Genomic DNA, 14,696 nt, shown 5'->3' with positions numbered 1-14,696 from the left:
TAGCTGCACAGGGCCTTTTTTTTTTTTTTTTTTTTTTTTTTTTTTTACAGTATTTACCGTAGGAGTTCCTGGCAATATTGTGGTAAAATGCAGGAAGTGTCAGTGACAATGACATCAGTCAGTGAGGCCATGATTCACTGTACTTGAGAAATATTCTGTGAAAACTTTATCTCTGTTGCTTTGTTTTATGACACAGGGAAAGATCTTGAAGGTAAAACAGCACTGATGGTCAACACAGCAATAACTTAAACTGATACTTAAACTGATACTTCTATATGAAATGAGAAGGGACTGTGTAGTTGTAACCTAACTTGTGAACTCTTATGGAAATCTGCTCGTATGTATTTTATACATATGTATTTTATTCTCTTAAAAAGGATGGAAAAAGTGGTTGTGGTGACCGAAGCAGTCTAGTCTAAATGATTTTAGTCAATTTCACTCACCATGAGATGAGCTCACATGTTTATTGAAATCAATCTTGCTTTCAGGACAGAACACGAAGCACAATACAGTCACTGTTCATTTGTTAATTTGAATGAATAAAAGGATACAGTGTAAGCTGTGGACACTGAGAACACTGTGCTGACCAGTTTTCTTTATCTAAAAGCTGTGAATACAGGTAATCAATTCCTGCTTTTACACAAAAACTAACTTCCTTTTTCCAACATAACGTAATAGTTGGTAAAGTTCATTCATTATCTATACTGCTTATCCGTTAAGGGTCGTGGGAGGGGGGTGCTGGAGCCTATCCCAGCTGTGATTTGGCGAGAGGCAGGGTACACCCTGTACGGACTGCCAGTCCATTGCAGGGCCAACACATATAGACAAACAACCATTCACACTCACATTCAAACCTATGGGCAATTTAGAGTCACTACACAATTCACCTAATGTGCATATCTTTGGATGTTGGGAGGAAGCCAGAGTACCCGGAGAGAACCCACACAGGCACAGGGAAAACATGCAAACTCCACACAGAAAAGAACCTTCTTGCTGTGACCAACATAGTTGGTTAAGTTCAGTTATAAATCACTGCAAAAACAGTGATGACACCTGTGATGTTTACTTAACATTTTAATGGCACTGATCAGGTGTGTACACTGTACATTATATTTTGTTGCATACTGTGTTTTAGGTTGAATAACAGAGATAAGACTATAAAATAATTCATGCAAAAAGTTGGATGGCTTTTTGTCAGATAAGACCAAACATAATAAATTACTACTGTAAATTAGTTCAATTACCCTTAACAGTGCAGATTTCTCTGTTTTCTTAAAGATTTCTGCTTTTAAACTTTGTGATATAGTTTTTGGATTGACCTGCAACTCACTTTAATAACAAAAAATAATTCTTCTTTGTGTTTATATTATTAAGGTTTATCAACACTGCAAAACACCTCTGTGCTGGTTCAGCTGTACCAACACACACAGGCCTGCCCTGACAGGGCTAACACATGTTGGTTTCCCTTTGTCCCATGCAGTGCTGAGCAGCGCAGGTTCCTGAAACAGAGCCCTAGTGTCTCAAAGATGGGCGTCCATTTCCTCCTTTGCAGACTTTTTGCCAAATATTAACTTAGGCAAAACATCTCTCTTTTCCCAGCAATGCCCTTCATTTAAAACACAGCTGCACATTTCTGTTTGCCCTTGAAATGTGCGCACTTGAAAAAGAAGAGCACCTTTATGGGAGTCTAACTTTTGTACACATTGCAGATAACCTTTCTTGCTCTACAAATTTCCGATTTGTTTCAACTGAAGGACACAAGAACGTTTAATGATTTATTGGTTGTGATTACCTGATAACAGACTAATGTGTTGTCCTTTGTGACCTCATTATTCACTTATTTTCTAAACAGACTCTTATCTTCTTCAATTGAAATAGTTAAGCACTCACAGGAGGAGATGTAAGTATTTTTTGAGCCAAAGAGAAAAGATAAAAATGTTCTCAAAACCATTTTCCTCTGTTATCAAAAAAGATCTCAGACTGTGCCTTTGAGAAATTTTATTAAAACAAAAACACACAAACAGAAATGCTATATTTGTGTAATACAATGTTCAAATGTCAAAGAGGAAGTGCTGCTGCAAACCATTGTTTGACAGGAATACACAGTATAAAGTACAGTACATACAGTATGTATGTCCAATATGTATGTGAATATTTGAAAAATCTTACAACTCACTTAATATTGATTTCTTAATAAAATAATATAATAAAATAATTTAGCAACATAGATAAATATGTTCTGAGATGGCTCAACTGCTTCCCATACATCACCTTTACCAAATGCATGTTAGGTGTTGGATGGGTGATATTCTTCAGTATTGATGTGAACAAATGTGTTAATTTAAATACATTTGTTAGTAAACTGTTCAGTAAAATGTCTTTTTATATATGTATGTACAAAGAGTTCTGTCATGCTGTTATGGCGTTTTCATTGCAGCTGTGAAAGAAGGGCCCTGCAGTCTCCAATTCTGTCCAGCTCCTCCACCACATCAATCAACCTCTCAACCTTCTCTGAGGGCAGCACCACCCCTGCGTTGTTTCTGAACTTCTTCCTCAGGCTCTCATTGGTCAGTGGGTTGCGCCAGTGACCATAGAAGGTGTCACAGCGTCCCTTCAGAATGTCTCCCCCAACAAGTGTCACTTGGACTTCGCCATACATGTGGTTGAAATTAGCTGGGTTGTCGTGGGGATTCTCCACGCGAACGCGGCTTAGCAGGGTGAGCAGCTCGGGGCGGCTCATGGCAGCAGGAGTGAAGGACTGCACAGTCACCTCGCCGTCCAGGAGGGCGCTGCAAGCATTGAACTGGAAGGAGTGGCGTGCCTCATGCTCAGACTCAGGGAAAGGCCTGTTGATGTACTTTGACTTGGGGACTCTGAGCTGGATGTCCTGGACTTGAGCTGGGGAGACGGTCCCGGGGCCGACTCCCACAAGAAGCTTATGGACTGAGGCTGCGGCATCTGCCACCCAGTGCATTCCCAGATGGGCTGGGAAGCGCTTGAAGCCCATGTCCTGCTCCTCTAGCAGGAACATGTGGCCGTCATCATTGGGTGACTCTAAAGGCTGTGGCACATAGTCTTCATAAAAAGCATTGAAGCCAGCCACTCCTGCGACAGTATCTAGGACCAGGGGGCTTGCCTCTAGGCCTCGGGAGGCCAGCAGAGCAGCCTCCAGTCCCAGACGTGCAGCATTGCCGATGTGGAGGGGTTTAGACTGAGTGGCAGCATTAGCCATTGGTGCTCCAGATAGAGAAGCAGCTATGGCCAATGCATGACTGCACTGGGAGTTATTTAAAGACAAGAGGCGAGCACAAGCTGCTGCACTTCCCATTGTCCCCACCACAGTTGGAGGGTGAAACCTGGAGATGAGAAAAAACAGAGAGAAGAGAAGCTTTGGTCAGCTGTTTTGAAACTACTTAGTCTTGTGACCAAAGGAGCATTTTAAATAGGTGCGTCATTATGGTTGCAGCAGAGCTCATGTGTGTAAGGGTGTCTCTTTGTACAACCAGCCTCTATTTTACGTGACTCTCCACATACAGAGAAGGGGTGTTAGAGGAAGCAGGTTTTTTTAGTCATTTCAGCACTTGACAAACAAGCAAATAATGTGTTGGGTCATTTAATTTCGTGTAAACACTTGCCAAATGGAGTCCTGTGTGATATTCTCCTCCACATGGCTAATTGCGCTAACACGACCCACAGAGACTGTGCTGTCCCTGAGAGGAACATAATAACACGCCTTTCACAGCTCATTGACACCACTAAGAAACCGCACATTACACTGCACCGGCCTTCTTGTAAACCACACTGCAGAGATCAGCAGAGTCAAATATGGATCTCTTTAGACTCATGTGGATACTTGCTCTCCATATTGAATATAAATGAGAAAAAAACTTCAAGGAACTGGCTTTATATCTATTAAATAATCGCTTAGATAAAATGCGACACCTGCTGCTATTAGCCTATAAATTACAGTATCTATATCCAATTCGACTCATGGCTTGAGGTGCTCACCTCTTGGGGATGTTGTGGGCTTCGTTAGAGAACCTCATTAGTCGACCCTGGATCTCGATGCCAATGTTGAAAGCCAGCAGGAAGTCCAGGCCACTGGGTTTGCTGTTAGCGGGCATCATGTCACTAAGTGCTAACACAGCAGGAAGGACTGCTCCTGAGGGATGAGTGGCAGGGTGCCACGTATCATCAAAGTCCATGGAGTGAGTCTGAAGGAAAAAAGATTTCAATAATCATGAATGTGCATAATAGTTTCTTTAATACTGAAAACAATTAGATAGTCACTGATAAAATTTCCATGCTGCAAGCAAAAAACATAAGTGAATGAGGAAACACAGCAGTGAGCTGCAAACTCTGCATCTGTGTTTAAATGATGTTGTTTAGCTTGCTACACCCATCTCGTCTCTTGGTCAACATTCACTCCATAACTTCTCTCCATGGCCAGTGTATTTTAAATGGAAAATCTCTTTAATTGCCATAACAGGCTTCATCCATCAGAAGCAAATGCAGGCTGCAGAAATTAGCTTTGCATCCTGATGGCCTCTTTAGGAACGGAGGCCAAGCAGTGTTTACAGACACAAAGATGGAAATTCATTTGGAAAGGTCAGTTTAGTATTTTCATCAACCCCTCTTGTGACCGGTTGCCCACACTGTACCTTAGCTGAGAATAAAATAGCCATAGTTTGGTTTTAGTAATGGATTCAGCGAATACTGTAATTGTCTGGTTTACTGGGGACAATGGTGACACATCTGTTCCACTTATTTATACTCACCGCCACTCCATTGACAAAGGCTGCCAGTGTTGGGGAGAGTCTGGTGCCCCTGCGTCCATAAACAGAGCTGATGTCGTCTGGAGCATACATGTGCTGAGGGGAAAAGACACAGACAGGTAAACAGGGAATCATCAGAAGGGCATTTTTAGTACAATATTTTACAGTCATCAGACACACAAGTACACACTACACCAACTTAATAGCTTGGGCACATCACTCTTTAATTAATGGAGGCTGAATAAGTTTCTTTGTAAGTCATATAGTATGTCAATCAGAGAAATGGAAAAAGGTCATCAGGCACAAAAAAACCCCATCTGTTCCCAAGTTTTTTTTTCCTTTAGTACATCTGTCCACACACAGCATTTGTACTGACTCAGGACGATTGTTAACATAAGGTCAGGCACTGACTTTCATCTGTCTCACTGCCTCATATCAGATATAAATGTTATTTTGTCCCCTTTTTCCCTCAGACTCACCTGGCAGTGCTGCAGGGCCAGTTCAAACACGTCTGTCGTGCTGCCAATCAGGCCAACCCCAATGCTGTCCAGCACCATCCTTTTGCTGCGGTAGAGGACTAAGGAGGACAAATGCTGAGGCTTTTATTTCACTGATGAACTTCCCAAAGCTGGCTGTGACTGTGTCCTCTGGGGCCGGGCGCTTCAGAACTGAATGCAGTGAGGTTAGGAGTGAGTAAATGGAGAAATGTTTATCAGTCTACAAATACATTTTTTTTAAATCAAGTGGCACCAAGTGTACAAAAAGTTGTTTTTACCTTCAATTGCTGACTTGTGCAGTCCTCTGACAGCCCACATTTGTCTAATGCTTTTCTGCATGACAAATAGAGTATTTCTTTCTTAGACTCAGATCTAATTAAATCATAAATGCTACTCAGCTTGTGTGCCTCTTTTGAAAGAGCCATTGTGCTGGCAAGATGGTGCTGTGACAGGTGTGGTACACCATGTGTAATATACTCAATGTTAAAATTAACATTAACATTATAAACTGTGTTATATGAAAGCTGATAATCTGTTATATTCTCCCCTACTACATACTCACAGAAAAGAGTGCACAGAATAAGCTATGTCATGATTTTAGAGTTTTATATGAAATATTTCACTATAGTCTGACAGGAGTTTTAAGTGTCCCCAGTAATCTGCTTTACTCTCTCAGACATAAATAAGATTTATGCCCTTCATTACACATCAGATCTTTATTAATCTAATAAAATAGGTTTGAAAAAAGATGTTTAAATCTTTACCTGCAGTGTGGAGATCATGGCTTCAGTCAGTTGTTTCTCTCTTGTTGCTTTTCTCTCTTCTTTCTCTTCTGATGCAGTCGTTTTGTAGTCAACAGGTTGTTGAAGATGCTGATGTTTTTGGATTGAGAGGGTACCTGCTTTATATAGCCCAGGACTCACAATGACCACTGATACCAGGAACAGGGAAGGGCAGGCATATCCATAACAAAGCCTTATGAGATTTAATGCAGGGATTTCCATAGTAGTCGTCATCATAACCAGCATCACCGTCCTCAGAGGAGGAGGGGTAAGGAGTGGTACTTCATTGTCTAAGGTGAGGGGCAGTGATGTCACCTCTCAGTTTGCAGGTTTGAGAATAGTGTGGGGGAATTTTCACCAACTCCTCCTACACACAGGAAAGACTTATTTATGACACAATTTCATCCCTGCTTCAGAACAACTCAACACTTCACCCGTCAGAGATTCTGCACCAGGTAAGACTTCATTTTCATTTACTTTATTACTTCCTAGCACCACTTTGTTACATGTTAATCTTTAAAATGCTACATAATGAAAAGATGGTGATAACATGTTTTCAATGAATGGTTAGTTGAAGGATTGAAGGCCATGTTGCAGAATAAAATTATTAGAATTTAAAGTTGTTATTTATAAGCTAAACTTCAAAACTGAAAGAGTAGAACTGAAAGAAAATAGTAAGTAAATGGAGTGCTTGTCTTAAATATTTGTGTTTTTGTTAAGGATAAAATGCTGACTTACACACCTTCTGCTTTCCAGTCATTAGAGCAGGAAAGCTGAATACACGTACTCCTCTGTGTGTCTTGCTTCTGTCATGTTGTAACAGTGGGTCAGCCCTCCTATGACTGGGCAGGGCCACAGACTCTCAGGTTTCTGAATGTGGTTAGAGAGATAAGACAGAAAAGAGTCTGAAGGAGCAGAATGCTCTGGGTTGACTATGAATTCAATATGATCTATTATTCAAAATATAGCTGAGCTGAGCTTAATAGCTTGTCATCTGTACTTTACATTGTATTTATGTTTCTTAAAGTTGTTGTAATATATAATTTATGAAAACTTGATACTTAACTTTTAATCTTGTTTTTATTCTAAAGTTTGTATTTGTTACTATTTTTCATTGAGAGGCTCTAAAAAATAAGTTATTCTTTCCAACCACAAACAACAGTGACCTCTCTCTCTCTCTCTCTCTCTCTCTCTCTCTGCATTTAACTTGGATGATGTATTGCATTTGCATATTTTGCAACAAACAGTGTCTTCTGGGTCATTTCCACATTTGGTATTGCTCTTTATCTTTGTATGGAAAACGTAGTACTCTATACACATTCATGGACATGTTTTCTGTGGCATGTGTTGCAGTTTGGCAACAAAGACACTATGGCAACATCAGACGGGTTTCCAGCCAGTTTCTATGGTGAACCAGGAGTGCTGGGCATGTTATCCAATGGGATCAGTGCATTCCTTGTACTTCTGCAGAACTTCAATACAGCTCGTACTGGCAGTGCACCAGTAGGAGTGGAGAACATACTTGCAGGTAAAACATTTGGCAAATCTGCTAAAATAGTGTAATAAAAGGTCATATAAAATTGTGGTAGTAATTTCGATTTTATGGCTTTTATAGGTGTCCATCTCATCCTGATTGGTGGTATTTGCCAGTTGGTGGCTGGACTGCTTTCCTTCAGAAAATATGATCATCTGAGTGGCACTGCCTTCATTGGCTATGCTGCTCTTTGGGGCAGTTATGGTGCCACTCGAATCTACCTTGGTGCCTTGGCTGAAACTCCTACAACAGCACCTCTAGCACATGAGATGATGAGCAATTTGTCCCTGTACACTAACATGATGAGCAACATGTCTCAAAATGCCACCACTGAGATCACAGTGTGCAATTTATGCCTGTCCATCAAAGAGTCAGCAATTGCTGGTCTGGTCCCCTATATCCTCCTGTCCTTCCTCCTAGCCTTCTGCTCTGCCACAGTCAACTACATTATGCCTTTTGTTTTTGGGGCCATCACTGCCACCTTAATTTTTGAAGCAGTGGCTCTGGTAGCTAGCTCCTGGGCTCTCGTGGTCTCTGGGGTTCTTGAGTTGCTCATTCTAATTTTTGCCATCTATGGTTCAGCTGCATTGCTCCTCAAAGGTTTGACTCAACGTCTAGTCCTCAAAGGCTTTGGTACCCCTCTCTTCAATGTTCTCCTGCTAGGGACTGCTAATTCAGCAAGTGCCCAGAGCATTGGCCAAGAGAAGAAGAAAAACACAAAATATGCAGAGCCCATGGCCTTGGGTTTCTTCTGTGACACTGTTGCCCCATTTGTCTTTGCTTTCTACAGTTTCAGGTATATGCAGTCCTTTGGCTTAGGAGCCACATGGGTCTCAATTATCTCAGTTGCCCAGCTGTTCTCAAGCTATTACGCCCATCTGCGCCAAGATTGCTACCACACCACTAAGTTTGGTCTTCATGCTACATATTGGCTGATCAAGGCTTGGGATGAGTTTGTGGTGTCGGCTCTGATTGTTGAGGACAGTAAAGTGGTCTCAGGGAGGGAATCAATGGTAGGGAACTGGTTTTTTGTGGTGGCAGGCTTGGTGCTCTGCGTGGGAAGCCTGAACATGGATGTCCTGGAACTGATCCACAACATGCTCTTTGTCCTGCTCACAGTCTCAACAATCCCCCAGATCCCTCTCCAGGGTTACTACATCTTCTTTGGTGTAGCTTGCTCCCTATTCACAGCAGCCTCCCTGTATGGTACCTTCTCACGTCTCATCAACACCATAGCAGAAAAGTCTCTCATCCCTGTAGGCCCACAGCCCATCTCCACTGAACAGCTACAGAAAGCTTTCAAGTGCAGCAGGTCTAAACAGGGAGGCCAGGAGGTGCTGTCCCAAGCAGACCAGGCTTCAGACGCCCTGTTCTACTTTTTAAATGGGGTTGCAGCTCTCTCAGCCCTCCATGCAAGTGTGTCAAGCACAAATCCCTCCTTCCTCCATCTGACTGTCCCATGGGTCTTCATCTCTGGAGCCATCATCCAGGTCTATGTCAGTCGGCTACAAGTTACAGGAGGTGGCCGTTTTGGATCAGTCATCTCATCCAATTATGCAGCAGTGTGGGCAACCTGGACCTGGTTTAGGTTTGCAGGTATGTTGGTACAAATGTGTGATTAGATTGAGATTCATTCTGACTGAATTACACAAAACTCTAATCACAAGCTGTTTTTTGTCCAGGTAATCTGCTACAACTTTCCACACAGGCATTCTACAGCTTTACAGCAGGAGCCATTGCTTTTCTTGTAATTAATGCTTTCCTCATGCTGATAGGTAAAGTAAACCACACTGTTTTTTTACTTTAAAAAAGATAATTATTGTTATTAATTATTTATATTTGAGCCAGTTGTAATGTCTTCTGTTGTTGATATCAGCTGCCTACAGGAACCTAGTTTTGCTGTTTCTAACAACAGTCATGGAGGTTGTTCTGGTCTGTTTCCTGTTGTCCACTCTGCAACGACTACCATACGAACTAGAGAGTAAGCATAGAAAAAGCCTCATTCTAAACATATTTTATAGGTTTTTAAATCTAGAAATTGGCTTAGATTAAAATTCTATCTACAAAAATATCTAGTTATCAAAATATTATGACAACATTTTTTGTTTCTTTACAGTGGCCATGCTTGCACTGCTTTCAATAATTTGCACATATGGAGCTCTGGCATCACTGGTCAACTGCATCTTCTCACAGAGACTGCTGCCTATGGGCCATCCCTTAATAAAGGTAACCAATCAGAAGACTCATTTCATATTCCTCCTCTATTCTCTCTTTGGAGTTTGTATTCCTCCTCATTCTATAGTGGTGTTTATACTTTCTAAATGTGTCCCTCCACCTGTTTCAGGAGAAAGTGAAGCAGGAGTCAGCTCCAGAGCTGCCCTGTCCTGTTGCTAATTCACGACTCACCAGTGGTCTCCTAAAGATCGCTGGGCTTCTGGAGGAAGGTGGAGTATGTGGTATTCCCACAGACACGGTCTATGCCCTGGCGGCCTCCTGCAAGAATCCTCAGGCTATAGAGAAAATCTACAACATTAAAGTAAGAATGAAAAATGAAGTGCCAGTTGAAGTGCAATATGGAACAGATAATAAAATCCAGTTTCAACGTTGTGTTCTTCATGTGAATCTCATCAACCTGCTATCTGTGACCTGCTCCAGGACAGACCAGCAGAGAAGCCCATCTGTATCTGCATCTCCAGTGTGGAGCAGCTCGTGGCAGCCAACCCGCCCTTCAGTCCACTGCTCTGGGAGTTCATGAGGAATGTGTATCCTGGAGGCATCAGCTGCATTGTCAGCAAAGGCGAATGGCTGTTCAAACTAGGTAAACTGGCCATGGCAGCTGCAATTGAACATATATGACTCAGTTTAGCTTAAAAACATAGAAGTTACCAGTATTAAACTCACCTTTAAATTGATGTGTATAGGAGTGGGACCAGCTTATGACCGTGTTGGCACCAAGGACAGCATCATGATCCGCGTCCCTGACCACACTGTGACTGGCCACCTATGTGACATCACTGGGCCACTTGCCATTACCTCAGCCAATCCCAGTGGAGAGCCAGACAGTACCCACCACAGCATGGTCATCAAGTAAGCATCTGATCTCAACTCATGCATGCAGAAGAATTTGATTGTTGGCTGATTATATCATGTAATGGCCTTTTGGCAACTACCCTTCATGGCGATTTATTTTGCTGCAGTCGTCTAGGACAGAAGATCCAAGGAGTTCTGTGTGATGGAGACTCTAATGAATTTGTTGCTTCTACTGTGGTCAACTGCCTGAAGATTGATGAAGGTACAAGTCAAAAATGTTCATATTTTATTCTCTCTTTTTTGTGTGTTTTAACAGACACTTTCTAATTCAAGCCTATCTTACTCTTTCCACAGGGACCATCACCATTGTGAGGGAAGGGTGTGTCCCTGCAGTAAAGGTCCTACAGATCTTTGACAGAGTGAAAAGCACCATGGTGTGATCATCATGTACCTCATCATCACTACAACATTTTTAGGTTTTTGCTCCCACTTTATACATTCAACAATCTCAGAGACATTGTGGAGAAAAGTGAAAAATGGAGTAGAGCTACTTACTTATATGTAACTGTGGATGTCTTGGCAAATGTCAAAGTGAAATATCCATTTCTAGCTCACAATGCCCTTAATAAACACTTTAAATTATCAGAAAATAATTTATTTGACGTGAAGAATCTTCAAGACTTAATGAAGACAATGTCTCTCAGCTGTATGATTCTGGAACAAACTGTAATAACTTTGATATTTATGTTTGCTTAAACAGTATAAATATATGTTTTATACTGTTATTACTTTAACTTTTATTTATAACTGAAATTATACAGTATGTTGACATTAATTTCACACTTTTAATACACTTCTAATATTAAGGTAGGAACAGAAAGCTCATATTTTCTCATGTTACTGTGTGTATTTAAGCTCATTGTGAGTTCTTGTACTGAATAATTCTGTGGAAATAAACTGTGACCATTGTTGTGTAACGTTTGTGTCCCAAAAGTGAAATCATAATATCACCAGTAATACAGGTTTCAATAAATTATATTTTAAACTTGTGCTCACACCACAAGGCAAACACAGGAAACACAAGTGATGGGTCAAGACCTTTAACAAGACACTTTTTAAACATACCAAAAAAGAACTGCAAAAGAAAACAGTAAAGTGGGGGGACCACCAAAATGATAAGGATTATTCCGCCGAGAAACATGAAAATACTACAGATATTTTCCTGGATAATTGAAAACATTAACCACTAGATGAAGAGTGAGAGCCTCAAAGTCATTAGGATTGTTCTACAAGGGATCATGGATAGTTGGACAAAATTTTATTACAATTCATCCAATATGTGTTGAGATTTGTCAGTCTGGACCATAGTGGCAGACAGACTGACAGACCACCATAAATTAACAAACTCGCACTACTTTCACAAACTTTGTAAAAAGCCTTGTTATATGACAACCCTGATGAAAGCTGACTTAACTTTCACATCATGTTAACCTTAAAATCAATCAAAGATTTGTTTCGATTTATGTGTGATGTCATTATGCTCATTAGACTGGTTTGCTATCACAGTATGAAGCTTTATTTATCATATTGTAGGTTTCAGGGTGCTTCAGTGATGAGAGTCCATGCATTTCTTTTCCTTTCTTTTCTTTTTTCTCTTCTTTTTGAATGTAATTGTTGTAACTAGTGACTGTTCTATATACAGTTCGTTTGTGCAAGAAGCTCAATTTTAAGGCTTTCTCTGGAAGGTTTGGTGTTGCAGATTAAATTACATATGTCACCTCTCCTCTTTTGTGTGTGGAATTGCATACTTCATAGAGTAGAATTTCCTCACATACTCTTTGATGATGAAACACTCATTTTCAACAAATACGAGATGTCACAAGAAAAAAAAAAAACTGCTCTTTTGACTACACTTCAAGTCTTTGTGTGCTTTTTCAGCAGAACAGATACTGTGTGTGTGTATCATTGTGGTGGTTTTGATGCTTTAAATAATCTCAAAAATAAAGTGAATAACATAACCACGGAACAGTTTATCTTTGGGATTTCCCTGTTTGAATAATAAATACTTCAGTGAAACAAGTAAACTGCTGCTCTTACTTAGTAACTCATAAACCAAAAACTATTTTAGAGCAATTTGTATAGTGACATATTAACTACAGTTTCATCAGGATGCAAAGACTACTTTGAATGAGCTGTGCCATGACCATCTTTTTGACTGCAGTTACTTCCTGATGGTGTAGGCACATGCTTAATGTTTGGACTGCCGTCATGCAGAGATCAGGATGCTCAGTGATGTTTTGGTGGCAGCAGAACACATCAGCGCACAGTCAGAAAATGTAAGAGCTGGCTACACAGTCAAGGTACACACAAATACTTGCACAAGTACACATTACTATCCAAACAGTCTGGCAAAATGGCCATTGAGAGGGTTTACAGTCTGAGGTTCTGGGTGCGGATGTCGTCGCACTTTGCTGCACAGGTCATTAGTCACTGTAGGTAAGAGTGTGTGGAGAGCACTTGTCTGGACAGCCTGTTTGTTCAGCAACTCCCAATGAAAGGAAATAAAAAGTTTCTGGAAGACAACACCCTGCATCAGCCTTTACGGTTCTTTCTTCCTCAGCCTGGTTTCTGGTAATAGGTTGTTTATTTGTACATGCCAAAGGATTAATCATTTTCATTGACAATAAAAGAAAATGCAGTAAGGAAGTATTTTCAGAAAAACGTATGTTCAGAGCAGTTACTGAAAAACAATCAGGAAACTCAAATGTTTGCTTAAGGTCTTGGCAGAAGGAGACAGGAGGAGGTTTTTGGTGTTTCTCCTAGTCACACTTTCTTTGTCAGAGTATTGTTGATTATTACCGATCATGAGACAAAACTCATCTAAGTTCAGCATCTCTACAGATCATGTTACCTTAATCCTGACCCCTGGTTTTAATTGCGCCAATGGCATGATTCAATTTTCATTCAAACCTCCGGTAAACAACATTTTTTCTACCACAACAAAGTTTCCAGACAGGATTCAGTTACTAATTATGTTCAGTCTAACCTGGAAATAATTTAGAAAATGACATGAGTAGCAGCAATTCTGATTTCCTGAACTTATATTCAGGAAATCTCCATAGTTGCACTAAGGCCTTTTGTGGCTATTATGACATAGGGTGTTACAAAATATTGAACTGACCAATCAATAACCTTAATCCTAATCCATGTGATCAATAGAAATCTATATATTTAAACTTCTTTGGTTGACAACCCCCATTGAATGTAAGCTCAACATAGTAGTTTTCTTGAGATAGAATAGTTAAAGGATATTATGTTGAGGTCTCACCTATGTTTTACTTTGTAAAGATAACAAAAGAAAAAACTAATGTATATTTTCCTGGATTCAAGAAGAAAAGGACTGGGCAGTATATGTCTAGTATGAACTGCATCAAGCATCTTCACCGGGCTCCACTGGGAAAAGAAAGCATTATATGATACAAAAAAAAGAAAAAACACCCTCACATATGTCAATAGGACCTCTAGTCAAGTTGATTGTACATGGAGCAGTGCTGGGGAGAATCGAAGACAGGTTTGGGTGAATTCTTTGAAAAAGGTGACACCATAGTTTTTGCTCTCGGCCACCGTTTTTGGTGACTACAACAGGCGGTAGGTTATCGTTTGGAGTGAAAAATGTCAAAATTTCAGATCCACATTTTTCACCTCAATGTCACTCAGGGCATGTTTTATGCCTTATGGAGTGGATTTAGACAGATTTTAATGATTTTTTTTTTTTTTGAAAAGTTGACCTCAATATTTTTGGTGACTGTGACAGGCATATATTTATTTATATTTATATTTCACCTTAAAAATTGTTTACCTTGCTTTGATTGGTGCCATTTTTTTAAGCACAACCATGTGACTTTACAGTTATTTCAATACAGTTATACAATATATTTCAAAGAAATATAAATAGTAAATTTCAAACACGCATGTACAAATTTAGCAAACAACAAAGTTACATACAACTATTTACATTAAAATGCAAGAAAAACCTCAGGTGGTTTTGTACAACAATTTGAAACTATTTACAAAACCT

The 14,696-nt window shown here is 40.2% G+C and overlaps 2 protein-coding genes across 2 annotated transcripts; one reads left to right on the top strand and one right to left on the bottom strand.

The window, feature by feature from the left end:
- Nucleotides 1-1,983: 1,983 nt before the first annotated feature.
- Nucleotides 1,984-6,300, bottom strand: irg1l (immunoresponsive gene 1, like). Its single transcript, XM_018675696.2, is given in 7 exon segments — nucleotides 1,984-3,356; nucleotides 4,009-4,214; nucleotides 4,779-4,871; nucleotides 5,255-5,371; nucleotides 5,373-5,443; nucleotides 5,551-5,605; nucleotides 6,037-6,300. Coding segments are annotated over 7 exon segments (1,734 nt in total). The 3' UTR covers nucleotides 1,984-2,428.
- A 64-nt stretch (nucleotides 6,301-6,364) lies between these two features.
- Nucleotides 6,365-11,595, top strand: si:ch211-153b23.3 (uncharacterized). The gene is made up of 11 exons (XM_018675368.2): nucleotides 6,365-6,509; nucleotides 7,408-7,582; nucleotides 7,670-9,184; nucleotides 9,271-9,363; nucleotides 9,465-9,569; nucleotides 9,705-9,814; nucleotides 9,933-10,124; nucleotides 10,244-10,406; nucleotides 10,510-10,675; nucleotides 10,786-10,880; nucleotides 10,973-11,595. Exons 2-11 carry the CDS (start codon nucleotides 7,426-7,428, stop codon nucleotides 11,056-11,058), a joined length of 2,682 nt encoding a protein of 893 aa, XP_018530884.1. The 5' UTR covers nucleotides 6,365-6,509; nucleotides 7,408-7,425; the 3' UTR covers nucleotides 11,059-11,595.
- Nucleotides 11,596-14,696: the final 3,101 nt, after the last annotated feature.

This window comes from Lates calcarifer, linkage group LG8, assembly GCF_001640805.2.
Source record: "Lates calcarifer isolate ASB-BC8 linkage group LG8, TLL_Latcal_v3, whole genome shotgun sequence".
NCBI lineage: Eukaryota > Metazoa > Chordata > Actinopteri > Centropomidae > Lates > Lates calcarifer.
This window is presented reverse-complemented; position numbering and strand designations above follow the sequence as displayed.

What these genes read in the sequence shown, in the direction of transcription:
- si:ch211-153b23.3 (XM_018675368.2), top strand. Translation starts at nt 7,426, where the DNA reads ATGGCAACATCAGACGGGTTTCCAGCCAGTTTCTATGGTGAACCAGGA. An exon ending in CGAATGGCTGTTCAAACTAG is followed by an intron (nt 10,407 to 10,509) that starts GTAAACTGGCCA and finishes TGATGTGTATAG; the next exon opens with GAGTGGGACCAGCTTATGAC. An exon ending in CTGCCTGAAGATTGATGAAG is followed by an intron (nt 10,881 to 10,972) that starts GTACAAGTCAAA and finishes CTCTTTCCACAG; the next exon opens with GGACCATCACCATTGTGAGG.